The sequence below is a fragment of the Caretta caretta genome, chromosome 6, assembly GCF_965140235.1.
Source record: "Caretta caretta isolate rCarCar2 chromosome 6, rCarCar1.hap1, whole genome shotgun sequence".
NCBI classification, from domain to species: domain Eukaryota; kingdom Metazoa; phylum Chordata; order Testudines; family Cheloniidae; genus Caretta; species Caretta caretta.
The window spans coordinates 33132119-33159629 of NC_134211.1; the positions used below are offsets into that span (position 1 = coordinate 33132119).

At 43.8% G+C, this 27511-nt stretch overlaps 1 protein-coding gene and 1 long non-coding RNA gene across 2 annotated transcripts in view; one reads left to right on the forward strand and one right to left on the reverse strand.

Annotated features, from left to right (window-relative positions):
- Positions 1 to 8064, reverse strand: part of LOC142072509 (uncharacterized) — a 36466-nt gene extending 28402 nt beyond the window's left edge. The window contains exons 1-3 of the long non-coding RNA XR_012668900.1: positions 6899 to 8064; positions 4928 to 5162; positions 2779 to 2859 (exon numbers count right to left, since the gene is read on the reverse strand). This is a non-coding gene — a long non-coding RNA (uncharacterized LOC142072509). The remainder of the gene's footprint in view (positions 1 to 2778; positions 2860 to 4927; positions 5163 to 6898) is intronic.
- Positions 8065 to 8186: 122 nt separating this feature from the next.
- On the forward strand, positions 8187 to 26058 carry WEE1 (WEE1 G2 checkpoint kinase). The gene is made up of 11 exons (XM_048852754.2): positions 8187 to 9050; positions 14521 to 14729; positions 15417 to 15483; positions 15568 to 15740; positions 17028 to 17149; positions 19030 to 19176; positions 19568 to 19663; positions 19753 to 19838; positions 20096 to 20266; positions 20356 to 20501; positions 24679 to 26058. The coding sequence occupies exons 1-11, from the start codon at positions 8514 to 8516 to the stop codon at positions 24827 to 24829; spliced, it is 1905 nt and encodes a 634-aa protein (XP_048708711.1). The 5' UTR covers positions 8187 to 8513; the 3' UTR covers positions 24830 to 26058.
- The last annotated feature ends 1453 nt before the right edge of the window (positions 26059 to 27511 follow it).

A 27511-nucleotide genomic window follows, 5' to 3' on the forward strand; every position in this document is an offset into this window, starting at 1 on the left:
CCAAAGTGGATGCTATCCAAAAGTGGCCTGTCCCAAAGTCAAAGAAACAGGTTCAATCCTTCTTAGGCTTGGCCGATTATTACAGACGATTTGTACCGCACTACAGCCAAATCGCTGCCCCACTGACAGACCTAACCAAAAAGAAACAGCCAAATGCTGTTCAGTGGACCGGAAAGTGTCAGAAGGCCTTTAACAAGCTTAAAGCGACACTCATGTCTGACCCTGTACTAAGGGCCCCAGACTTTGACAAACCGTTCCTAGTAACCACAGATGCATCCGAGCGTGGTGTGGGAGCAGTTTTAATGCAGAAAGGACCTGATCGAGAATTCCACCCTGTAGTGTTTCTCAGCAAAAAACTGTCTGAGAGGGAAAGCAACTGGTCAGTCACTGAAAAAGAATGTTACGCCATTGTCTACGCTCTGGAAAAGCTACGCCCATATGTTTGGGGACGGCGTTTCCACCTGCAAACCGACCATGCTGCACTGAAGTGGCTTCACACCGTCAAGGAAACTAACAAAAAACTTCTTCGGTGGAGTTTAGCTCTCCAAGATTTTGATTTCGACGTCCAACACATCTCAGGAGTTTCTAACAAAGTGGCTGATGCACTCTCCCGTGAAAGTTTCCCAGAATCAACTGGTTAAAATCATCCTTGAGATGTGGAAAATATTGTTAGTCTTTATGTACTTGGTAGTATATTTAGAGATGCATGTGTCTTATTAACTCTGTTTTTCCTAGAGCTCCAGGAAGAAATCCCAGCCAGTGTTTCACCCTAGCTGAGATTTGGGGGGCGTGTCATAAATATAAAGGGAAGGGTAAACCCCTTTGAAATCCCTCCTGGCGAGGGGAAAGCTCCTCTCACCTGTAAAGGGTTAAGAAGCTAAAGGTAACCTCGCTGGCACCTGACCAAAATGACCAATGAGGAGACAAGATACTTTCAAAAGCTGGGAGGAGGGAGAGGAACAAAGGGTCTGTGTCTGTCTGTATGCTGCTCTTGCCAGAGACAGAACAGGAATGGAGTCTTAGAACTTTTAGTAAGTAATCTAGCTAGGTATGTGTTAGATTATGATTCCTTTAAATGGCTGAGAAAAGCATTGTGCTGAATAGAATAACTATTTCTGTCTGTGCATCTTTTTTGTAACTTAAGGTTTTGCCTAGAGGGGTTCTCTATGTTTTTGAATCTAATTACCCTGTAAGATATCTACCATCCTGATTTTACAGGGGGGATTTCTTTATTTCTATTTACTGCTATTTTTTATTAAAAGTCTTCTTTTAAAAAACTGAATGCTTTTTCATTGTTCTCAGATCCAAGGGTTTGGGTCTGTGGTCACCTATGCAAATTGGTGAGGCTTTTTATCCAACATTTCCCAGGAGAGGGGGGGGTGCAAGTGTTGGGAGGATTGTTCATTGTTCTTAAGATCCAAGGGTCTGGGTCTGTAGTCACCTAGGCAAATTGGTGAGGCTTTTTACCAAACCTTGTCCAGGAAGTGGGGTGCAAGGTTTTGGGGAAGTATTTTGGGGGGAAAGACGCGTCCAAACAGCTCTTCCCCAGTAACCAGTATTAGTTTGGTGGTGGTAGCGGCCATTCCAAGGATAACGGGTGTAATATTTTGTACCTTGGGGAAGTTTTGACCTAAGCTGGTAAAGATAAGCTTAGGGGGTTTTTTCATGCAGGTCCCCACATCTGTACCCTAGAGTTCAGAGTGGGGGAGGAACCTTGACAGGCTTCTTTTCCATGGGTCCAGATGATGAAGATGTCATCAATATAGCGCAAGTAGAGTAGGGGCTTTAGGGGACGAGAGCTGAGGAAGCGTTGTTCTAAATCAGCCATAAAAATGTTGGCATACTGTGGGGCCATGCGGGTACCCATAGCAGTGCCGCTGATCTGAAGGTATACATTGTCCCCAAATGTGAAATAGTTATGGGTAAGGACAAAGTCACAAAGTTCAGCCACCAGGTTAGCCGTGACATTATCGGGGATAGTGTTCTTGACGGCTTGTAGTCCATCTTTGTGTGGAATGTTGGTGTAGAGGGCTTCTACATCCATAGTAGCCAGGATGGTGTTATCAGGAAGATCACCGATGGATTGAAGTTTCCTCAGGAAGTCAGTGGTGTCTCGAAGGTAGCTGGGAGTCTCTGTCACCCTGACAGCAGGATTGTCTGGCTATGTAGACTCCCTCCTCAGGCCCTACGCTACCAGCACTCCCAGCTACCTTACCGGCCAAAAAAACCCACAACATTGTCAGTGAAAATGAGAAGATGAGATTCTTTGCTTGGCAAAGAAACAAATGAAAAAGTGATTGCTTTAGAAAAAATTAATAAAATCATTCACTGATCTACAGGCATAAGGGAATGTAAATATGTTGGGTTGGATCCTGGGATCTGGCTGAGGAACACTTGATACAAGTTAGGAGTGGGGGATGGTACACAGGTGACTGTAAACCAACTCTGAACTCCCCCAATCTTGGGACCATTAGCATGCTCCAATTTGCACCAGTGCCAGCAGCCCTAAAATGATACTCCAGCAGCCAGAGATCATCAGGCCCCTATGCTATCTACAGGAGGGTGTGGCATAGGAGCTGTAGGCAGGAAGGTAGGCTGTTTTAAACACAAATATCAGCACGCAATACCCCCCACCTATCAAGAACAGATTAAACTAATGGCCTAATGAATGGAGACAATGCTACCTCACTTCCTAGCACAGGATTTTCCCTTTTAATAGTACTTTAAATATATATATGTTAACAGGCAATTTTTATTTTGTTGTTGTTGATAGTTTACCTTCATATTAGCCCAAAGTTTCCATAGCCCAAAGATTGTCCTCTGGAGGCTCTCTGTGGTTTAACACCACCTGTACTGTACCTTTTGGTAAATAAAAAGAGTACTTCAGCTCTCAGCACACTAAAGAACATGAGAAGTATGTAAAAGTTTGATATTTTATGGAAGTGTTCCTGTTTATGATTTACAAAAGGAATAATTACCCTCTCATATTCTGGTGAATTTATCTGCTCTACTGGCAAAGGAGGCTTTGTCTACATGCATTTTGTGCACCATTTAACTAAATCGGTTTCTAAAACTATTTAATTAAATTGAAGCAACTCCCTCCCTAACATGGACACACTTAAATTGGTTTAGTTTATGTCAGTTACAAAATGGCATAAGATGAACTGCTTTAAGATGCTCTAAAACGGATATAATGGTGACCCGCACAAAGTTGCACCCATTTATCTAAACGGGAGAAAAAAATCACACATTTTGTTTGACCTGTGCAGCTCTGCATGGGAAAGAGAGTCCCACTTCCTGAGAAAAGAAAAGGAGTACTTGTGGCACCTTAGAACTAACCAATTTATTTGAGCATGAGCTTTCGTGAGCTACAGCTCACTTCATCGGATGAAGCTCACGAAAGCTCATGCTCAAATAAATTGGTTAGTCTCTAAGGTGCCACAAGTCCTCCTTTTCTTTTTGCGAATACAGACTAACACGGCTGTTACTCTGAAACCACTTCCTGAGCTGGTTGATTGACAAACTGATGCTCCAATGGGAAGCCTCTGTTCTTGGAGTTGTCAGTTAGTGGCAGTTGTTTTGGCCCAAAGGGGAGAGAGGTTCAGAACATCTCTAGAGAGAAGAAACAGCAATTAAAGGAAAAGAAGAAATAGAAGAAAGGCGTAAGAAAAGAGAAGGAAGAAAGAAGCCATGTACATTGACCAGTGCTGGCCCTAGGATACAGTGGCCTCACCACCGACTTTTGTGGGATCTCAGGCCTCCACAATCACAGGTGATACTGAATAGAAGAGGAATAGGGGCTCAGACCCTACGCTGATAGGCGCCCAATGAGAACCTGGATATGGATAGATACATAGCATAGAAGGATAGGTCCTGTTTAGAAAAAAAGAGTTCTTGAGCCTTTGAGATCTGCTGTTGTCCTATCATTTAAAGTCAGGGAATATACTATATTCCTGGTTTTAAAAAGACACGTTTTCTTTATGCTATTTTTTGGTCACATAATAAAGGGAAACCTTGGGGACAGAACTGCAGGGTGCAGGCAAGATGGAAATCTCAGGCTTTTAAATTTTTCACTGTGCGTAGGTGCATCCTAGGGGCATTCAAATGTTGTGCTTGTATATGGTGCCTCTTTAGGCCTGCTCCCTATTGCTGAAATGGCTTCCTGCAAAGCCCCAGTCCAGCCAGTAGTTTGTGCTATAGTAAGTCTTCCCACCTTCCACTTGCTGGCTGCCTCTGCTGAGGGGGAAGCTGCCAGGAAGGCAGCAGCGCTTGCTGCACATAACTTAGAGCTAATCACCAAGACTGTCTGCTTATCAAGCCCACATCCTCAGGTCAGGCCAAACCAGGAGGGGCTGCAGTGGGAGAGGGGCCTGAGACAGGAAATGGCAGGCAATGTGGGGATGTCAAAGTGGGAAGCCAAGCAGAGTAGGGGCAGGAGTCTGATAGGGGGGCCTACTGAGCTGAAACTGAAATGGGTGGGACTGGACTACATGTAAGAGAGTGTGCATGGGGAAGGAGGGGGGGGAAGCTGGTTGGTCTGTGGTGGAGGTCTCTTGCTGTTAGGGAGAGCAGTGCTGAAAGTAACCAAAGAAGCTCACATACAGTTGGAGGAACTCACACCATAAGGGTATGTCTTCACTAGCAACGTTAAAGCGGTGCGGCGGAGCTCTCCCAGCACTGTAAAAAAACCAGCTCTGCGAGGGGAATAGCTTGCTGGTGCACTGTCTACACTGCCACTTTACAGCGCTGGAACTTGCAGCACTCATGGGGGGTCTTCACAATCCGAGCAAAAAAGTTGCAGCGCTGTAAAGTGCCAGTGTAGACAGGGCCTAAGATATCTTCCTCAGACCACCTCGCTCTATATCACCAGCTCCTAGCCTAGTGAAAGGTGAAATTATTATAATTGGTAAAATAGAAAACTACTTACAAGTAATGTAGTTGAATTTCCTAATTGCTGAAAAGAGCGGTGGTAAGAGATGTATTTAATCCTGTGTGTGTGTGTGAAGAGGGTCCAAGAGTGACAGTCCCAGGAGAGGTGACAATGGCTGTCCCCATTTCTGTGAATGGATCCAGTAAAGTTGCCAAGTGTTATCTGGCTTTCGAGAGCTTGAGGCAGCAGAGCCTGCAGACAATCCTGTTCTTGCAGTGGCCATGGTTCTTACCTAGGAGATTAGACAGCTGTTTACTTTCCTTTCACAGGGCAGCCAGGTGAAATGGTGGTGGCTTCCAGATGGAGAAGTCGGGGCAAAGCCTTCCTGCTCTCTGTGTTATGCTCCCACTTATATGGCAAAGTAACAATGGCACCCCGAGTTGGTGTGGCAGGGGAAAGGGGAAACAGGATGAGTAAGAGTTGTTAAAGGAGCCAGCTCCAATGTACCAGTGAAATGGCTCTTTGGGAGGAAGAGGCTGAGGACAGTATTCAGTTAGGCTTATAAAAAACTGAAAATGAGAGGTAGAAAAGTGTTTAAAGTTTATGGTTTTAAGTTAAGGTTTCTGTTACTAGGATCCACCATTGCCTGGAATCATATCAAACAGCAAACAACTGGAGCATCTGGATAAGTACACATTTTAATTTCCCTTTTCTCTGTAGGCTGGGTCTAGTGTGTTTAATTCATTGTCTCCTAAACTTTTAGAAGCAAATCCTTCCCCTGTTTCTCTGGGTGCAGAGGTCCCTCATGCAGCAGAATAGGTTTGATTTTGCTCTTCCAGGGATAACAAAAGCAGGATTTGGGGATGCCACTCGAGGGGTAAAAAACAGACAGACAGACATCAATTCTAATGGGGGCTGTCTACATGCTATCATGTGGAACTGGATAAGGGCCAAAAGATCTGCTAGATAAATTCTGTATGCTTTTCATCTTACCAAAAGGATGAAGGGGCACTGGGACTGTCACAGCTACTCTAGCCATTAGCATCAGCCACAGAATGACTCTTTAACCTGAAGGATGGGGGGAAGAAATGTGTATTGTCTTGAAAATAAGGAGAAGTTGATGATAGGTCACGGGACCTAGACTAAGCCAGCTCTGGATTATTCTAGCTTTCTCTGACTGGGAAAACAAAGTTGGTCAGTACAGCTTTGCTCAAAAGATTAGTTTTAGTTAATATAATTTCATTAAGTGATAAAGGACCGATACTTGATTGCATTATCAGTCCAGCAAGGGCTGATAGAGATGAAGTGGAGGGCCAAAGTCAAAGCGGTCACAGAGAGGTCAGTCTGTGTCAAGCGGAATGCAGAGTATATAACACGTTCATTGTGAGGTGATTCTCTGGTTTATGAGTAAGAAGTTCTTACTAAACGAGGGCTGCAAGTCAACCAATCAGAATACTGTGCCTGATGTCCCAGTGTTCTGAGAGGTTTGCAATATTTATAAGTCAAAGTAATTTGCATTTCTTTAAATAGTTAAGCTTAAATTTAAAAAAAATGGATTTTTTTAAAAATTGGGTTAAGAGCCACTAGCCCTCCATGATGCACCCTAAAAGAGCAAAACAGGGCAGAAGCCTACCATTTTCCCTCCCTGATAGGCCATCCTTAATTCAAAGGTTTACTTACGCCACAAGTGGAAATGGTTAAGTGGCTCTGCTGTATTGCCAACCTCAAATGTTCAAATTCATGAATCAGGTCTCAAATATCATGAGAAAAGTTTACAAATCATTTGTAATGTTTTTACTGCAAATTTTTTTTTAAAAAAGCTGAGATTGTTACATATCACTTGCTCTCAGATCATGCTGTAGTTTCACATCTTGTCTTATAGGACCATAAAATTTAGTATTTGTTTAACAGATTATGTCTGTTCCACTTGTACTTAAGCACTCTGTACCATTTTGCACAGCTGAAGATCTAGCAATTATGTTCTTTTTAATGTGGGGCATTTTGCTGTAAAACAATAAACATACTTACTCTGTGCTGAAACTAAAAAAATCACATTACTGCTGGACCTGAAATCACCATCACAAAAGTTACTAATATATACGTCAACCAAATATGCATATCTGGGGTAGAGGGAACCAGTATATTGGATTTGTCGATTTCGAGCGTTAGTAGAAAAGATGATCTAGCGTCAATCTTCCGTTTCTTCTTCTTCTGGTATTAACAGAAGATAAGAGCTTTTTTTAAAAAAAAAAAAAGTCTGCTTAGATTTTAGCTTTCTCAACACTGCCAGTCTTTACAAGCAGTCGTGCAGTGACAGACTTTAAAAGAAGAATTAAAGGGGCTTATACACTGTCTTTGTTCTTAACGAGGCAGAGATGAAACTCCCCGCCGCTAACGGCTCTCAGCAAAGTGGCATTTTACTTGGGGCTGGGGGTGTCTGTCGGCCTTCTTCGACTTCCGATCCTGCCACGTGTGCAGAGCCGAGAAGCTCACTTGGAAGCGCTCTCTAGAAAAGGGGAGCGAGCAATATATTTTTTGTTTGCCGCCGCGTGAGACACGCAGGTTTGGCTGGCTGGAGGCGATTCCTGCCAGGGGGTGGGTGGGCAGCTCGTCTCCTTGCAATCGCGACGGGCTCAACTCACTGCAGGGCAAACGGACTCCTTTCCGCAGGGCGCCGGGGCAGGAGCGCACTGACCAGCAGCACGTCACGCCTCTGCTCACAGTAGCGCCACCGCAACGAACTGCGTGTGCAGCGGGGCGAGTGGGGTGCAGGCCGCCGGCCGGGGCTGTGCCCTGCCTCCAGCGCCACAGCAGAGCGGCTTTCCACTCCCTGCCCGCGGCGTGTTGTACAGTGAAAGGGGCAGTTCCCGCTCGATGCGCGGGGTTGTGCGATGGAGAACTGGAGCCGTATCCCAGCGGCGCGGGAGGAGCCTGGCAGCCTGCCTGGCCACCCCGCGCTCGTACTGGCAGCAAAGCCCTCTCCACCTTTCCTACACGAGCCTGGAGAGAACGGTGCCCCCCGGATGGTGCGGACCCCCCGGCCCCGGGGCGAGGGGCCCGCCCCCCGGATGGTGCGGTCGGAGGAGCAGCTCTGGCGACTCACTGCCGGGGTCACAACTCATACTCGGCCTAGCGCCCTGTTCGGGTCATTGCGCTGTTCGCTCTACCCCAGGGCCATCGCCGCCCCCTGCGGCCCCCCCTGCGGCCCCGCCCAGCTCTGCCGCTCGCCGGAATGGAGGCACCTGGCTACCGCCGGCGGCATCTCCACGCCCCCCACCCCCAACGGAAGGAGACGTCTCCAGCCCCGCCCTTTCCAGCGCCCCATTCGCGCCAAACGAACGTATGACGTATATTCTGCGTGGCCTGGCCTCCGTCTTCCTTGTTTTCAAACTGAGTGGGCGTGTGTGATTGGCTGGCGTAGGGGCCACGAGACTAACGGTCGCGGGAAAGCCGCGGAGTCTGAACGGCAGGAGCTGGGCTACCCTGGGCAGCGCTAGCGAGTAGGTCCGCGCGGAGCCTGGGGTGGCGCCTACTCTGCGCCGATAGTGGCAGAGCTGGGGAGCGGTCGGCGTGGGAGCGGCCGCGTCTCCCCGTGAGCGGGGCCCGTCCGGAGCCGGGAGCGGCTCGGAGCCCTGGTCCCGCCATGAGCTTCGTGAGCCTGCAGCAGGCCGCGGCGCGGCGCGTCTCGGTCCGGCGGGCGGCCGCCCCGATCCGGCAGAAGCTGCTGTTCCCGGCCGGCAGCAGCGACTGCGAGGAGGAGGACGAGGAGGAGGAAGGGGGCAGCAGCGGCAACAGCACCGGCGAGGACTCAGCCTTCCAGGAGGCGGACTCGCCGCTCTCGGCAGCCCGCACTCCGGCGCGGGGCGAGCCGCCGCCGCTGGAAGAGGAGGAGATGGAGCCGGCGGGGTCCGCGCTGCCTGGGGATGAGGAGGACTCATGGGAGGAGGAGGGCTTCGGCTCGTCCCCGGTCAAGTCGCCCAGAGCCTACTTCATGGCCGGCTCGCCCTCGCCGCCACTCAAGGGCCGCCGGTGTTGCGGGGAGTCGCCGACGCATTTCACTGCAGGCGGGTACCGGGTCCGCAGCGAGGAGCCCCGCTCCCCCCTGCTCGAGTGCCCCGGCACCCCACCCCACAAGACCTTCCGCAAGCTGCGCCTCTTCGACACACCGCACACGCCCAAGGTGAGGGGCCGGGCTCGGGGTGGGGATGGTGCCCTGCGGAGCGGCTGGGGCTGCTCGTGGCACAGCTCCCCTTCGGTTCTTGGTCCCTTAAAGGGCGGCTGGTTGTAACTTGTAGCACGTGTGTGCCCCGTGCTCCAACACAGGGCGTGGCGCGGTCTGTGCTCAGGATTCCCGGAGGAGCTGCCTGCGGTGCTGGGTCTCGCCTGTGGGCCAGATCTGCAGTATCCACTCCTTCGCTTGTGGTGTCTGTGCGATGTGGGGGAAGGGTAGTGAGGGGCCTGGCTTTGTGGCTCTTTGTACAGGAGGGGTAGTCAATAGGCCAGGGGTGGGCAAACGATGGCCCCGGGGAATGCATCCGGACCTTCAGATATTTTAATCTGTCCCTTGAGCTCCCACCGTGGAGCAGGGTCCAGGGCTTGCCCTGATCTGGTCCTGCACGGCTCCTGGAAGCAGCTGGCATGTTCCCCCTTGTCCCCTACACATAGGGGCAGCCAGGGGCTCTGCACGCTGCCCCTGCAGCTCCCATTTGCGTGGAACTGCAGCTAATGGGGGCTGTAGAGGCGGCGCCCAGAGCTGCCTGGCTGCTCCCTCTGCACAGGAGATGGAGAGGGGACATGCTGCTGCTGCTTCTGGGAGCTGCTTGAAGTAAGCGCCACCCAGAGCCTGCAGCCCTGCTACACCCCAATCCCCTGCTCCAGCCCTGAACCCCCATCTGTCCTCTGAACCCCTCGGTCCCACCCCAGAGCACCCTACTTCACACCCATCCCGTCAGCCACATCCCCCACCCAGATGGCCCCCCCCATACACCCCAACTTTCTGCTCCAGCCTGGAATCCTCTCCCACACCCTGAACTCATTTTTGGCCCTACCCCAGAGCCTGCACCTCTATCCGGAGCCCTCACCCCCTCCCCTACCCCAATCCCCAATTTCGTGACCATTCACGTCCCACCATACAATTTCCATACCCAGATGTGGCCTTCGGGCCAAAAAGTTTGCCCACCCCTGTGGTAGGCGGATCATGGGCATGATTTCCAGATGCTTTTGAATGGGTTGTGAAACCTCTTTATTCACTTATTATCGTGGTGGTGGTGTGAAAAATTGTTTCTCTAGAGTCTGATTTCAGAGTAGCAGCCGTGTTAGTCTGTATTCACAAAAAGAAAAGGAGGACTTGTGGCACCTTAGAGACTAAAGAATTTATTTGAGCATAAGCTTTCGTGAGCTACAGCTCACTTCATCGATGCGATGAAGTGAGCTGTAGCTCACGAAAGCTTATGCTCAAATAAATTTCTTAGTCTCTAAGGTGCCACAAGTACTTCTTCTCTCGAGTCTGGATCTTGACTGTACCTTGACCAAGAAATTTGGACCTTGTATTACAGTAAAGATCCCTGCCTAATATGGGCTAGAACTAGCCCACCTCCCTGAGAGAAAATACTCTAGGGCAGTGCTACTCAAAGTGGTGATCCGCGGACCGGTGCCAGTCCACGAGCCATCGGCTGCCAGTCTGTGCGCACATTGGGGGAAAAAACGCCGGTCCCCCACATCAGATAGCTTGAGAAGCACTGCTCTAGGGCGCCAGAACTCTGTTTACTGGAAGAGCAATGCGGTTGGCAGACACAAAATGTTGGATGTCAGGAGGGTGGTGGGTTAGAAGTATTAATACATTTGTGTTACACTTCCACTTATTTCAAACTTGTTGGTCTTGTTTGGTAGATTTGTAATGAGAACTAACAATACTCACATCAGAGACCAGGTGGGCAAAGTAATATCCTTTATTGGACCAAGTTCTGTTGGTGAGTGAGAGAAGTTTTCTAGCCTCACAGAGCTCCTCTTCAGGTCTGGGAAAGGTACTCTGAGCTAAATTAAAGGTGGAAAGGGTTGTTCTGAAAAATTATTCTACCTTGAATATGTGCTAACTACTTAAAGCTAAACAATCCTTTCCACCACTGTTCCCTCTAAGGAAACCTGCGCGCACAAAAATGTGCACAGAAGCACAATTTGCACAGAAGAAATGTTTTGCACACACAGCCTGTCAAAAATTAGAGGGAACGTTGCTTTCCATCACCTTGCATTTAGCTGTGATCCTCAGAGTACCTTTCCCAGACCTGAAGAGGAGTTCTGTGTAGCTGGAAAGCTTGGTCTCTCTCACCAGCAAAAGTTGGTTCAATAAGACACCTCACCTACCTTTGTCTCTAATATCCTGAGACCGACATGGCTACAATTACTCTGTATAATACAGTTGGTGTAAGGATAATGATAGATTCCTTTCCTTTTAAGCGTAAGGAGTGAATTAGAACAGAAAATGGTGTTTTACAAACTCTTCCAGCAACATCTGGCTCCTTAAATATAGAACTGCACCAGCAGAGGATAGCTGATGCAATTTGACAGGGAACCTAAACAAAAATAAATGAACAAAACATAATGCCCCATTTCATTCCTCTGTCTGGGATTAAAAACAAAGTTGTCATCTATGTTACCAGTGCCACTGCCCATTCTAGAGCAATCCTTGCATAACATACTTGGTTTGCCTGTAACAAAAAAAAAAGTTGGCATCTTTTCCAGGTCCTGCCCACAAATTGTCCGTTAAGATTATGTAACAGATTAATCTGGTCTGTTTGGTACTTTTTAAAATTCATATTTTAAAGTAGATGATCAGCCTTGCCTGTTGGTTTGCCACTATTTTATTAAACGTCAGAAGAGTTTTCCAGTCTCACTTTTTGATCTTAAAATTGTAGTTCAGTAACTGACTTGTCAATTTAGTTTGATTACTTTGTCATTATAAATGTGTGAGCTGTTAAATGGATCCAGTTTAATCCAATGTAGATTTTTTTAAAAAGTAGGTTTTGTAAAACAAGTTCTAAGAGTAAAAGGCATATTTTCAGTACTTCTAAACACTGCAGTGGACATATATATTGAAGTGACGCTCAATCTTTCAGTCATGGTTATCTGAATTTTATGTGATGCGTTTAAATGTTCTATCACCTTGTCTCCATGTTTGTTTGACAGCACCATGTAGTTTGTTTCCATTGTTTCTGTTTTGTGGGTATTTGATACATGAGCGAAACTTTGCTTGTGTGGGGTGAAAGGGGAAGACCTAGAATTTATAAACTACAAATGGCTAGGGGGACTTGGGACTGCTGAAATATGATCAATTTAAAAAGAATATGTAAGCTGTTTCAAACTTTTAAAACAATTATTCCCATGCCAGACTTCCAAACCAGCTGTTGCTGCTTCAATACATGGAAATCTGAAAACTATTTATTTGGAAACATACTGTATAAGTATGAAATTGGCTAGTCTTCTAATTTTCTATGCTAAAAACTAATGTATATAAGTAATTAAAAGTAAATAGTCTTACTTGATTTATTAATTATTGATAAAAGTACATTTGGAAAAAACACTTTTAATCTGAAAATGTCTCTAATGGTAACAGTAGATCAATCATGTAATTAATACGATTACATAGCATGTAAGTGTGACTTAAGTGTCAATGCTTGCTTATATCAAATACAACAGGAAACATGCTTAGTGGGTGATATATGCCATTGAACTCTGATGTGTTTGAAAACTCAGAATGAGAGAGCATGCATGTGCCTGCACAGGTCAATTCTAGGGATTGCAGGTCATGACAGGCACTGGTTGAAGCCTTGGCAACTTGGCTATAACCTGTTCTCCAGTCTTTCATCTTCCCACCTCTCCCCTGCAAAGGAGGTTTGATTAATATATTTGACTGGTAGATTGCCCTCAGCTTCCAAAAATATTAGAGTTGGGGTTATGGAGAGAGTGGTTTTACTTCATTTTCAATAGGTGACCTTTCTTCACTGTGAAAACCTCTTGGATTGAAGTAAATTCTGTTATGGTATTTGTGTATAAAATGAACTTTTCAATTCTGAATATTTAGAGTACACCCATATATTTTGTGCATTTCTAGTGTCCCATTAGTATAGAACTGAGCACTAGTACTGCTAATCTTAGATGTATAGGGACTAACTTTTTTATAGAAGGCAGAAGAACATGAGAATTTTATAGGCAAGTCATAACAGGGCTTTATTGTGCTGCTGTGTAGCTGAGCCAATAATGTGTGGTAATTTAGTGTTTAGTGGCTCAGAGTTTAGCATGTTTCTATATAGTCATGCTTCATGGTTTTTTCTGTTGAAAGAGAATCGTGTTAATTGTTCCATCCTTCTGTATGGTCTTATCCTGACTAAAATGTGGTCACTTTTAGTCGCCAGGCTTAAAAATGATTAAAATGTTAAGCAATTGCCAGAATAAAGATAAACACTGTCAGTACTAAAGCTTAAAAATTCATATCCAAATGATTTACATTGGACAAATTCATTCCTATTAAGCAGCTCTTATGCTAATTAAACAGTAGTCATCATTAATAATAACTTTCTGGAAAACATAGCTAAACATGCCCAGTTATGAGTAGGGCCCTACCAAATTCGCGATCAATCTTGGTCAACTTCGGTCATAGGATTTAAAAAGATAAAAATCAGAGCTTAAGATATTTACTGTGAAATTTCAGATTTGTTATAAGCGGGGGGGGGCGGGGGTCCTGACCCAAAAGGGAGTCATAGGGGAGTCGAAAGGCTATTATAGTGGGTTGCATTTTTGCCACCCTTTTGTGCTATTGCTGGCGGTGGCACTGTCTTCAGAGCTGGGCGGCCGGTGAACAGTGGCTGCTGGCCAGGCACCCAGCTCTGAAGGCAGCACCGCCACCACCAGCAATGCGGAAGAGAGTTGGCATGGTATAGGAGGGCCTTGGGGTGGGGGGAGGGCAGGGCCAGCCTTATGGGTGCTGTGGTTGTTGGGGAGGTTTCTGTGGTCACACACCCGCCTCCACACACAGCAGGCCCAAGGCCCTTTTAACTCCTGAGCACCAGAGCGATGTGCCTGGAGCCAGGGATGGGCAGGGATGGTGGTGCACTGGCCAAGGGCTCCTACTGTATGCCAGGCTCCAGCTGCTGGTCCTGGCTGGGTTGGTGAAAGAAGGGACTTCCTCTTCCCCTGCATGGGCTGCTCCCTGGGCTGGGTCAGACCCATCTCCAGGAACATTCCCCAGCTTCAGGAAGCTCTGCGGCTGCTGACTGGGACCCCAGCTCTGATGGCAGTGCTGCCGCCAGCAGCAGTGCAGACATAAGGGTGTCATGGTATGGTATTGCCACCTTTACTTTTGCACTGCTGCTGGCTGCGGCACTGCCATCAGAGCTGGGTGGGCGGCCAGCATATGCCGCTCTCCAGTCGCCCAGCCCTGAAGGCAGCACAGAAGTAAAGATGGCAATACTGTGACGTGACCCCCAATTTGAGAAATGCCAGTCTTCCCTGTGAAATCTGTATAGAATAAAAGACCAGATTTCATGGGGGGAGACCAGATTTCACAGCCTGTGATGTGTTTTTCGTGGTGGTGAATTTGGTAGGGTCCTAGTTATGAGTATCTAAAGTACTGATGAGCCTTTTTGGTTTTTTTGTAGAGTTTACTTTCCAAAGCTCAAGGAATGGGCTCCAGCTCAGTTAAACTCCGTGTAGGATCCCTCTTCATGAATGTTGGGAAGTCCGAAAAGCAGGATGCTGTTATGAGACGGACACCTCATGTGAACATTAATCCCTTTACTCCAGATTCGCTGTTCCTTCAGACTTCAGCTGGACAGTGTCGTAGAAGAAAGAGAACACATTGGAATGAGTGAGTAACTCATACTTCTTTATCAAGCTTATTTTAAACTATTTTTAGTTTAAAAAAAAAAATTGTATTGCTAAATTTTCTAGGAAATCTCTTGTTAGTTTTTTCCCCTAAAATCAACAGATGCAAAATTTTACATTCTGAATTTAATAGCAGTAGGTATCTTCAAGGTGAATGACACCCAGAAATATATTTTCTGGGTTACGCTGGGGTACAGTGTGATGTGCATGACCATAATCTGCAGTGGGATTTGTCAGATGGAAGGTAAAATCGGTTTAGAGAATCCTTGGATTAGGAGAAGAATTAACAGGTGAACCATGTTGTCCAGACACGGATTTGAGTTAGGATGGGAAACCAGCAACTGTACAATGAGTCAAGTAGTAGTAATGGTTGTCTTGATTCTGCAAGATAGAAACCAGAAAGGGGGGGGTGATAGGATGGACATTTAGCAGTGGGCATCAGCTGCAGCTGTTGTTAATCTTCTAGAAACAATAGACAAATATATGCAAGAAAGCTACATTTTGTAGGTGGGTATTACCTTGTGTGATTTCACATTCCAGACTTTTTGGTTTGGTTTTCCATTAGCTTGGCTTTGATAGAATGTAAAAATTGGAATTCTTATTGTCTGTCTTTAAGATCATCAAGACTTATTTTTTCAATAAATAAATATATTATGAATGTAACTTTCAGCTCTTGTGGGGAGGACATGGAAGCAAGTGATGGAGAGCTTGAAGATGAAACTATCAGACCTGCCAAGGTAACACGCGTATAGCTTTGTGTTTAATGAGTAGTGTGTATTTGCAAACCTAAGTCTGTCTTTTTTCTTTTTTAATCACTGCAGCGGATCACAATAACAGAAAGTAATATGAAGTCACGGTATGAAACAGAATTTCATGAATTGGAGAAGATTGGGTCTGGAGAATTTGGTTCCGTGTTTAAATGTGTAAAAAGACTTGATGGCTGTATCTATGCTATAAAACGGTCCAAGAAGCCCTTAGCTGGCTCAGTTGATGAGTGAGTATGTGTGTTATTTTACTAAAAGCTAGATACTAACTCTTGGTTGCTTTTTTACTTTTTTGCTTCTCACACATGAAGTGTTCTGGTGTACACATTAAAATGAGACTTTCAGGATGAATATAAGTTTGCAAGTGTTTATCTGCTTTACAACTAACACCTTAAAATAGAAATCTAAAAACTAGCTTTTCATCAGTCTTTCTGAAGTTAAAGGGTTGTATTGTGGTTTATGTGAAGTGGGAAGAGAGACTTGGGTTCTATTTCCAGCTCTGCCACAGGCATCCTGTATGATCTTAAGTAAATCACTCTAGTCATCTACAAAGTAAGGATAATACTTCCTTCCATTAATGGTATATACGTTACACTGATGTCTGTAAAGCCCTTTGTGACCCCTGCTGGAAAGGCTTCACAGAAGTGCAAAATGTTAAGTATTGCTCTGTGTCCAGTTTTGAGTGAGGGATAAAGTAAAGTAGGCTAGTTTCTTTTTCTGGTTCTTGTGCACTTGCACAATGCTATTTAGTTTACAACACTCCAAGGGAATGCTTAAATCCAAAATACTGAAGTCTTTAAAACATAAATTTATGGTACTGTTTGTTCACATTCTTAATTCTTTCATCTAACCCATAAATGTTTAGTTCCCTTTTAAACTTTTGGACCAAAAGATTGTGTCATCAGGAGCCTTTTCTGAAACTGTTCAATGGCAGGCCTTTAGAAATTATGTCAATGGTGCTTTAAAAGCATAGTGAATTTGCAGCCACTTCTTCCAGCCTCTCTAGTCTCTACCAGTGGTGAAGGCTCAGTTGTTCTTGAAGTGGAACCATACAACCTGATCTACAACAAAAGCTTGTATTTTAGTATTTTACCATGGTTAATCTTTTTATAGTATAATATAAATTATTTTAAAACTTAAATACTCAGGCACTGATGTCAATGCAAATGTAACTTCAGATACCGCCCAATTAAATCTGTACATTCATTAAAAGACATCAGCCGTAAGTTTATAATGGCAAGGTGAATTGTTTCTTCTTTTCAGTGGTGAGTGGTGTTAGATCAGTTGCTTGATAACAAAGCAGTATTGACAGATGAATACCCTTTTTCAGGCTCCGTGTTAACGTGTCTTTAAGGCAGTAGCCATGTGACCACTGTATAAAGATCACGTGGGGGGGGGGTGTATGTAACATATAATAGCAACTTCTAGCAGACTTAAATTTAGGTATTCTGAAATAAATTTAGACTATCACTAAATATTTGTGTTTTTTTTTTTTTTTTTAAATTTATTTATAATAGGCAGAATGCTTTAAGAGAGGTCTATGCACATGCAGTTTTGGGGCAGCATTCTCATGTAGTCAGATACTACTCTGCCTGGGCAGAAGATGATCACATGCTTATACAGAATGAATATTGTAATGGTAAGAAAAACCTATTCTCAGTCAACTTGCTATGAACCGTAGGTCTTCTAAAGTTGCCTGTAGGGTTTGAACTGGCAGGTCTCTCAGGGGCATTAGCCTGGGGTGGATGGCACTGGTTGTAGGAGATACTCTTTTCTAAATGTGAAAGAGATGGAGTTATACACATGTGCAGTCCCTTTGGTAGGACTATTTTATATATCTAAAAACCTGAATCACTAAATTTGATCAAACAAAATACTCCAATAAAACAAACCTCTCTAAAAGAGAGGACATAGCAAAAGGTTCCTCTCCTTGCACATAACAGTTGGTGAGCCATGGGGCTGCTTGACTACTCCCTGGTTGACAAAGTAAATACTGCAGAGCATAACCATTTTTTCTAAACAAATTAATGTAGGAAAACATTTTTTTTAATTTACTTTGGACATATGCTACTAGGCCCATACATGCTGAAGCACAATAAAACAATTACGTTGCTACTAAACTAAAAGGAAAATCCCTCTTCCCCTATCGGAATTCCTGGCACCCTTTATTTAAGGGGCAGGTGAGAAACAGGCGTTTTGCTTCTTTTTTTATTTTCTCCCTCCTTCCCCTCCCGCCCCCCGGGGTCTTCCACCGTTTTAATTTAATAGCTTCATCTGGATCAGCAGCTGGGTCTAAGTCACAAACCAGAAGTGATTTTGATTTTAAACTAACTTTTTGTATTGCTTTCCGTGTTAATATCAGAAAGTATGTTGACTCTGAAATATTACTTGTGTATAAAGATTTGAGGAATATTTCTGTATTGAATTGTTTTGGGACCATGAGTAAATCACTTAATTTCTGTTTTCCATTTTATAGATGGGGGAGGGGGGGAGAGAGAAATACTCTTATCAACTGAGAGAGTTCTTCGAAAAGTGCTGCTAGTGCGAAGTGTATTTATCTTCCACTTACAAAAGCAGTAGGGGTAGCTTTTTTGTTTTTTGGCTCAGTGCCATGAGCTGACTTCCTAAATGTGAAAAAGCCAACTTAAAGAACTTTTCTCAGGAAAATTCTGTGGTGTCTTACCAAAATCCCTTAAATGGGTTTAAAACAAAAAATTAGATTAAATGAGTTCATGCAAAGAAAAAGTGGACAGCGTCCAAGAAAGGTCATGCTTAAGGAGGACATACTCAGTTCTCCTTATTTGAATTTAATACTGTTCCTGTGTGTGTCAATTCACCAGCACAGACTAAATCTACACCTTTTGTGCTTTAGGGTTAGATATTCAGTGCCTTTTGGTTTTCCTTTTGCAGATAACTGTTTCCCTCTCTGTTTTTACCACAATATTAACATGCCCATATCTTCCAGAGCTCTTACTCTGAAGAAAACATTCTAATACAGATTATATGGGTGACATGGCCTCTAGTTCATGGCTGTTTGGGGCAGTTCCCTCACTTGGGATCCCATGGCAACTACAGTGATTGCTTACAATTACTTTACATGTATTTCAGTGTAGAAGCTGGGAATAAGGAGAGAGAGAGGTATACCATGGTACCATCCAGCTCTCTTTAGACCAGTGTTTCTCAAACTTTTGTACTGGTGACCCCTTTCACATAGCCTCTGAGTGTGACCCCTTCTTATAAATTAAAAACACTTTTTATATATTTAACACCATTATAAATGCTAGTGGCAAAGCGGGGTTTGGGGTGGAGGCTGACAGCTTGCGACCCCCCCATGTAAGAACCTTGTGACCCCCTGAGGGGTCCCGACCCCCAGTTTGAGAACCCCTGCTCTAGACCATCAGCAATGTTTGGTGGTCCACGAACCACGTTTTGGGAATCTCTGCTGTATGGGAAACCTTCTTCGTTTTAAGTAAAACACTTGTGGAACAAGGTAGTTGACACATTTTGGCTTTGTTTTAGGTGGCAGTTTAGCTGATGCCATAAGTGAAAACTACAGAAATATGCGCTATTTTACTGAACCCGAGCTGAAAGATCTTCTACTTCAGGTGGCTCGTGGCTTAAAGTATATTCATTCAATGTCACTGGTACACATGGATATAAAGCCTAGTAAGTATGTAAACTACTGTACTCTATTGAAGTTATATTTACAATTTCTTTAGATGGTTTAGTTTGTTGCAGAAAAATAAGCAGTCAGCCACACCTCAATAACTGTAAATTCTTTGTGGTGCTACTCAGACCATCAAAGAGACCAATTTTAAAATTGGCTAGCATAATTAAAGTGCTTTTAAGTTTATCCTGCATCATTTCTGTGGAACCAAGTTTGTTGACTTGCCAAAAAATTCGCTTCTGTCCCATTTGGTGGTTTCTGCTCTCTAGTTTGTCTTACTCTAGGAAATGGTATATAATGAAACCAGTTTCTTTATAAATACAGTTGTCTGAGATATCAAATGAGGTAAAATTTAGATCTGGAGTTGTTCCTTACAGTTCTTCTTTGCAGGTAATATCTTCATATCTAGGACATCAGTTCCAAGTATGACATCAGAGGAAGGTGATGATGATGACTGGTCTTCTGACAAAGTTGTATTTAAAATAGGTAAGGCAAATGCTGCCCGCTTAAAGATCAGATGATATGATTCATTTGGTTTCTGAATAATAACTTTTCCCCTTAACTATTCCTTTTAGGTGATCTTGGTCATGTAACTAGAGTATCTAGTCCACAAGTAGAGGAAGGAGATAGCCGTTTTCTTGCAAATGAAGTTTTACAAGAGGTAACAGCTTTGTTTTGCTAATTGAAGCTAAAATAAGGTTTAAGTCTGCATGATGTGTTTGCAGCTTTTTTTATTTAATCACCCACAAGTAGAAATAACTATTTCAGTTTTGTAAAACGTGAATGTTTTTCTAAATGGCTCACCTTTTGGAATGTGAGAAGATAGATGCTTTGGATGTCTCTATTTCCACATTAGTCGTATGTCCAGTTTCTATTCTGGTGTGGGTATTCACAGAAGGTTTAACTTTTTCTTTGCAGAACTATACTCACTTGCCGAAAGCTGATATTTTTGCTCTTGCTCTAACTGTTGTGTGTGCTGCTGGTGCTGAACCACTTCCGACTAATGGAGACCAATGGCATGAAATTCGACAAGGAAAACTGCCTAGAATACCACAAGTTCTTTCTCAAGAATTATTGGAGTTATTAAAAGTAAGAATTGTTGTATGCACATGGCTCCTTGCTTATTCTGATACTGTAAGTAGTTAATGTTTTTTAAACCTGAATCCCTTTTCTTCAAGGTTATGATTAGTCCAGATCCAGAGAGAAGACCTACCGCAGTGGCTCTGGGCAAGCATTCAGTGCTGCTATCTGCTGCCAAAAAGAGTGCAGAGCAACTTCGTATAGAGCTGAATGCTGAGAAGTTCAAAAATTCACTCTTGCAAAAGTGAGTGCAAAGGTTCCTTGATTATCAGGCATAATTATATTTGTGATAATTTGTGTTTTAGGGTGATGAAATTTTATACCCTTATTTCAAATTTTAAGATTACTAAAGATAGGACATAAGAGCACAGTAACTATATTTGCACTAAACCTAAGTCCACTCTTAAAGCAGGAGTGGGCAAACCTTTTTTTGGCCTGAGGGCTACATTGGGGCTCCAAAAATGTATGGAGGGTAGGGAAGGCTGTGCCTCCCCAAACAGCCTGGCCTCTGCCACTTCGTGCCCCCTGACTGCCCCCCTCAGAACTCTTGACCCATCCAAACCCCGCTGCCCCCCCTGAACCTCTGCCCCATCCAACCGACCCCTGCTCCCTGTCCCCTAACTGCCCCCTGGGACCTCCTGCCCCTTACCATGCAGTTCAGAACAGCAGGAGCTTGCAGTCGCACTGCCTGGCCAGAGCCAGCCCTGCCACCCAGTGTGCTGGTGGCATGGTGAGCTGAGGCTGCGGGGGAGGGGGAACAGCAGGGGAGGGCTGGGGGCCAGCCTCCCTGGCCCGGAGCTCAAAGGCTGGGCAGGACAGTCCCATGGGCCACATCCGCTGTAGTTTGCCCACCTCTGTCTTAGAGCCTTTAAGGAGACTCTTAAGGAGCCAAATATATCCTAGAAACCTAAGAACAATAGCAATGTTTGCATAACATCCTAAAAAACTAATTGTTTTTTAAAGAAAAATTTCCTTTGCAATATTTTGATATAATCATTGCAGTATTGAGAATAAATGAAGTGTCTTTTACATTTGGTTTTATTTTTTGCTGATGAAATTGTAAATTGGGCAAGTTTTCAATTGTAATAATCAAAGGGTTTTAGTAAGGGGTGGGTGTGTGTGTAAGTGTGACTTAGAAACTGAGATTCCCTTTAGGAAGAGTATTAACCCCCTTAATCCCTTTGAGCTGGCTGTTAAGTCAGTCTCTAAATTATAGACAGGAGATGGAAGAATTATGGTGACGACATCTGAACCTCTAATGGCTAGAAATCTTAAGGTGGTGTGTTGCTGTGTTTCTGCGCATCATTTGCGATTAATATAGATGCCCTTAGTCACTTTTTCCCATGCCTTCCATTTTTCATGCCTTCCACCAGTCCCTCTTGCAGTTTTTCCTCTAGCCTCTGCTATAGCTGGTACAGCTAGAGGCAGACTTGCTCTTTTGGTTGGTTACACTCATACAGTCTCCTGATGAATGGACACTTACTTCCTCCTTTCTTCAGTCAATCTAGCAGTCTGCAGGCTTTTGCTGAAAGACAAATTCTGAGCACTGAGACTTTCATGCAGACAGGCAAGTGGGGAGAGGAGGCAAGCTTTCACCAAGTCAGCGGTTGCTGAGAAGGACTTCTGGATCTAGGAACAAGCATGTCATGTCCATCATTCTGAAATGGAGGGAAGCTTAACTAGAACATAGATAACTACTTTAGAGGAATTCCCTCACAAGGCAAACTTTTGAAATCTGATCAGGAAAAATACTGGGCAAAATGTTTGTGGTCCAACTCTTAATTACTTCTTCCATGCCTCAAACACTCAGTCGTCACCTTGTAGATATTACTTTGTACTATACAAAAGCAGGCTTAAGTGGAGGGAACCCATTTGAGGGACGCACCCAAACCCTCTTGTCCCTGGCCTCTCCCTTAAAGAGGGGAAGGGGTTCACTTCTCCAGATTCAAAGTATGGCTTCAGTGGAGCATTTGAAGCATGTTCCAAAATTCTCTAAGTATTATCAGTAATGGGAAATATTAGTTGTCTTTCACATCCTTCCCTCACCCTTCCTGGATGCAACTTTTTTAAAAAAAGTTTAAAAAAGTCCTATGGTGTCCTTGATATTCTTTTAAAGCAGGGGTCTCAAACTCAATTTACCTTAGGGCTAATGCCCGTCCTCAAATCCAAATCCAGCGGGCCAGTAATGTCACTCATGCTGCCCAGAACCTGCCCCCAAAAACTCCACCCCCTGAAGCTCCACCCTCCAACTGCCTAAGGCTCTGGGAGGGAGTTTGGGAGGGGGAGAAGGTCTGGGGTAGGGTATTGGGATGCAGGCTCTGGCAGGGAGTTTGGGTGCAGAAGGGGTGAGAGGTTGGGCTCTGGGAGGGAGTTTAGGTGCGGGAGGGGATCTGGGAGGGAGTTTGGGTGCTGGGTGTGGGCCCTGGGGCAGGGGTGCAGGCTCGGGGAGGAGGTTGAGGGGGTGTGGGAAGGGGGTGCAGGTTCTGAGAGGGAGTTTGGGGGTGGGGGCGCAGGCTCTGGGAGGGGAGAGGGGTGGGCGGCACTTACCTGCCTCCAAGGCGGGGCAGGCCAGGGGGCCTCCCCAGGCTCTGCCCCCACAGCTTCCCATTGGCCGCAGGGGTGCTTGGGGCGGGGGCAGGGAGCGTGTAACCTCAGCCCCACTGCCCAGAGCTGAAGCCGAAGCCTGAACCGCACCACCCAGGGCTGAAGGCTTCAGGCTTTGGCCTCGGGCTACAGCAAATCCAACACCTGCTCTGGCGACCCAATTAAGACAAGGTCATGACCCACTTTGGAGTGCTGACCCACCGTTTGAGAATTGCTGAGCTAGAGCATTTGAGTTCTTGCCACCCTGTCTAAAGAGGATACAGCAGAAATAGAGGAGATTCAGCGATGGTTGAAAGTAATGACTATGGACATTATAATTTTATATGAAAGATAATGATTAAACAAAGGAAATAATAAAATAGTATAGAGAAAGTAGTTGGAGAGCTGCTGGTATTTTTTTCTTGCAATACAATAATATGGGGATATGCCTCAAAACTGATAAAAGTACTTCCACACAATGCACAATTAGCCTGTGGAACTCATTTAGGCTGAGAACATAGCAGGATTCAAAAGTGTTGGACGTTTTATATGGATAGTGGAAAAACACCAGTTACCTTTTTAGGAAGTTGGAAATTTTCATCCTTCATGGCATGGGCCAACCTCTAACTAATGTAATTTAGAAAAAAAATTTCCTGTGGTCAGGTTATTCTACAACTACCTACTTGAGTGGATGGGGGTGGGGTGGGTGTGTGTGTATACATACATACACACACACACACATTTTTGTAACTTCTTCCAAAGCATTTGGTACTGGCCAGTGTCAGAGATGAGGTACGAGGCAGACTACCAGTCTTATCCAGCATGGCAGTTTCTGCTTTCTCCTCAACTCAGTCTTTCAGCCAACTCAAGTTGGACATGTTAAGCAAACTAGAGATTCAGGTATAGTGCCTGTATTGGCCTATAGAAGGAAAAGGACATTGATGGCATTTTTGGGCTGTTCGTCACTGATGCCGTTCTTGTGGGGGGCAGTCTGTTGAAAAGAAAAAACTTTGGAAACCTTCAGACCACAAAGATAGCTTAACAAGGGTAGCTAGTCTTGAGGATGAAGTCTCTACACTTAGCACTCTAAAAGTTGGCTAGTTGTGGACATTTTAAGGTCAGCTTGTACTGGCAATTAACTACTAGTCTGTATTATTTTAACTGGGATACAAGGAAGAATTAGATACATTCTTTATTCTACCAATCCAATTAACCATCAGTATTATGGGTTTCTTTTGGTTACCCTTTTCCATGGTAAGATTAAGTACTTTGTTCCATCTCTTAGTTATCATTGGTGACCAACAAGCAGTTGAACTGACACACCTCATTAGGCTAATAAAAGGCCTTTATGTTAATTAACTCTATTGTTTAGCTTCTGTGTATGTAGTGGTATTTGCTGTCATAGCTATATTGGAGTGTTGGCATTTACAGAAATGTAAATGTGTTTTTAAAGGTTTTAATAGCTTTAATACAGAAATGTGTTTTTAAAGGTTTTAATAGCTTTAATACAGAAATGTGTTTTTAAAGGTTTTAACAGCTACTGATTTACAGTTGCATATAAATTTTAAAAAATCCGTGGGTATTTTATTTGAGCATCAACAATATACATGGTTCTGGAACTTCCTTCCTGTTTCTCCCTCCAAGTAAGAAAATTTAGACATGATGCAAAAATTGGATCTTGAACTTTCCCTGTTATCTCCTGAAATGAATGGAGACACCAACTGGGCGGTTCTGCAAATTGCTTTATAATGCTGCCTATGCAAATCCAGATAGGTTGTGGCCTGAGACTGATCAAGAGTCTTATTTTGGATGGAAATTTCTTGATTCTTCTCTTTCAGAGAACTGAAGAAGGCACAAATGGCAAAAGCTGCAGCAGAAGAGAGGGCACTGTTCACCGACCGAATGGCAACTAGATCTACAACACAGAATAGAACATCTCGACTCATTGGAAAGAAAATGAACCGCTCAGTTAGTCTTACTATATACTGAAATATCCATTCCAAAAAAACCTGAGGAGAGACTATGAAATCTTCTTAATGGATTGAATTTTTGAGGAGTTGAAGGAAGAATTCAATTTCTGATTTCTTGCCCAGTCTTCAATCAGTGTCTCTAGTTTTACAGAAATAACTTTTAGGATTTTTAATTGCAAAATACAGCAAATTAGCTGTATTAACAATTGAGATATGGACTCTAATATCTGGTCTATTGAAAACGTTGGATGTTAGTCCATAAGCCTTTCAGTTACACTGTTAAATGTTACACCATCCCAGGGTTAACCACTATAGTGGTGTGCTGCTTTTTAGTGTTACTGCATTGTAACAAAATATATTTTCCCTAATAATCTTAAAAGGGCTTTACTGAAATTAGACTGTCCTTGGAACAGGGAAGGAACGCTGAGGAGACTGGTTTAAGGCCATTCAATATACCTGGTGTCAGGAAACTTTTTATTGTGAATTTTACTTGTCTGTTCAACTGGGAGCACTTTGTCGGCATAACTTAAACCATGGATAAATAAGCCTGTGGAAGTATATGCCATGTGAAACTGCTGCTATTTTAGTTTTTTGTCCTTGCTGTAAACTGTAGCATTAAAACAATCATTGTTGTGTTAATAGGCTTTCTGTTAAAACAATTATGTGAAAAATATCTAAGCTGCCTTTAGTGAAAGCAGCATTTTTCTTTAAAGCTAGTGCATTGTGAACTAAATGCACCAATTTTATATTTGAACTTTGTATTAGTGTAGTGCAATTGTTAATGTCTCAGCTATTAATGTTTTTGTAATTTTTTAATAAAGTTCTCTGAATGCTGGGGTTTTCCTCTTCTCCCTCCCTTCAGTTTCATGTTTGTATGGCTATTGCATATTTTTGTTGGAGTACCTGTATATACTTGTGCTGTTTAGTGTAAGTATTTTGGCTGTTCAATGTTCATGTACATAACTGTTTGATCTTGCTCATAGTATACCATACTAAACTGCAGTTTGGGATGCCAGAAGACTGAATTGAATCTATTCCAGTATAAGTTCTGAACTGAATACAATTTGGCTGTGTAATCACTTTTTCTGTTACTAGTTAAAAGTTGACAGATATTGCCAAAAATGGAATTTGTTTGTTACTGGCATGTCTCTACTCATTAACTTTGATTTAAACAATGTTCCCCGTTTGTGTTTCACTTATTTGTATTAGTATTTAATTGGAATATTAAAAGTCAAAGGTTGAGCTTAATAGTGTCTAATATTTGTTTGGCTTTAAAGTTGTGGAAATAAAATATTTATACTGTAGTATATCGTGGCTAGTCCTGACGTGGCCTACCTACTCCAATGGTCCTACCTCACTTACGGAAAGCCTATGGCTATTGTTGCTTATCACAGGGGAGGAGTACAGCAATGCTATCCACCTCTCTGCAACCCACTATAATTTGAGAAATGGTGTCTGTAAGCAGTGCAGCCAGGATGGATGGAGAGAGGCTGAGGTGACTTTTGCAGCTGTGAAGCTGGTCCAAGCAACAAGTGCTGAGGTAATTACTTCAATTTTGAAAGAGCTGCTTCTTAGGTAGTAGATCTAGTGGGGTAAGGATGAGAATTGGTTAATTGGGGGAAGAATGAATGAGAATCATTCAGGTTAATTGGGTGGGGAGGAGAGGGAAGGGTAAGAGAATAGTTGAATGAAAGGTAGGATGGGATTCTTTGTGAGACAGGAGTCTCAATCCCAAGGGGTGTGTGGTGAGGAGCATAGAGAAGAGGGTATTTTGTATGTGTATGGTTAAGGATCAGGTAATAGACTTTAGCATAGGACGATAAGCTTTTCTGGACAACTCTGAAACTGCCTTAATTTTAAGGAGTCACGGGTGACAATCTTTAACAATCCCATCTATTAGGGTGTTTGAGTTAAATGGGTATTAACAAGAAAGAGTTCTTAAATCTGAGAGCTAATTATTTTTATACATTCAGATTCCACAGTCCGGGCAGCAAATGCCTGTATTTATTTAATTGTCTGTACCCTTGTAGGAAAATCCAGATTACAGAAATCTTGACTTTCTAATGCAAAGAACAATAAGTTGACAAGCCTTTGACAACTTCTGTCATAAAAAGGCACAAACATATTCATTTTACTTGAACTTAAGAGTAGGAACTGCCAAGTAGAAAAATATCCGCATACATATCCTGGATTACATCATTGTGTGTCTTTAACAAATGAAGCTGTCTTTGTATAAAGCTCTGTAAAGAAGCACTGTGGTATTGTTTGTTTGGGGGCGGGGTTAATTACATGTGGAGGAGAATTAAGTTCTTTTTGTTGTATCTTTACTGCAAAAACAGAGTTTCATTGTGCTACATGAGTCCCCTCCCAAAAAAGTATGTTCATTTAAACAATTGTAAATTAAGTAAATGGAATTTTCAAGCAAAAGATTATACTGGGTTGGAATCAACCAAACCTTTCTACATCCTCTTTCTCCTACAAAAATGACAGAACCCTCCCACAATAGTTACCGTGTTTTGTTGAACGTCCTAAAAAGGAGTAGGAAGTGGCCAGGACCTATATAGATCGATCTCAGTGGGTATTGTGGCATCAATGGGTAGCCAGTTAGCACCCATCAGCTGCGCACCATGTCTCTTGGTGTTTGCTGCCATGGGCAGCCACCACCAGTTACAGGGCCTGGGTTCCAAGTATCCTGCCTTAA

Coding starts and splice junctions, on each gene's coding strand:
- WEE1 (XM_048852754.2), top strand. CDS start 8,514: ATGAGCTTCGTGAGCCTGCAGCAGGCCGCGGCGCGGCGCGTCTCGGTC. Junction 19,177..19,567: donor ACACATGGATATAAAGCCTA/GTAAGTATGTAA, acceptor TCTTCTTTGCAG/GTAATATCTTCATATCTAGG. Junction 19,664..19,752: donor CAAAGTTGTATTTAAAATAG/GTAAGGCAAATG, acceptor TATTCCTTTTAG/GTGATCTTGGTCATGTAACT.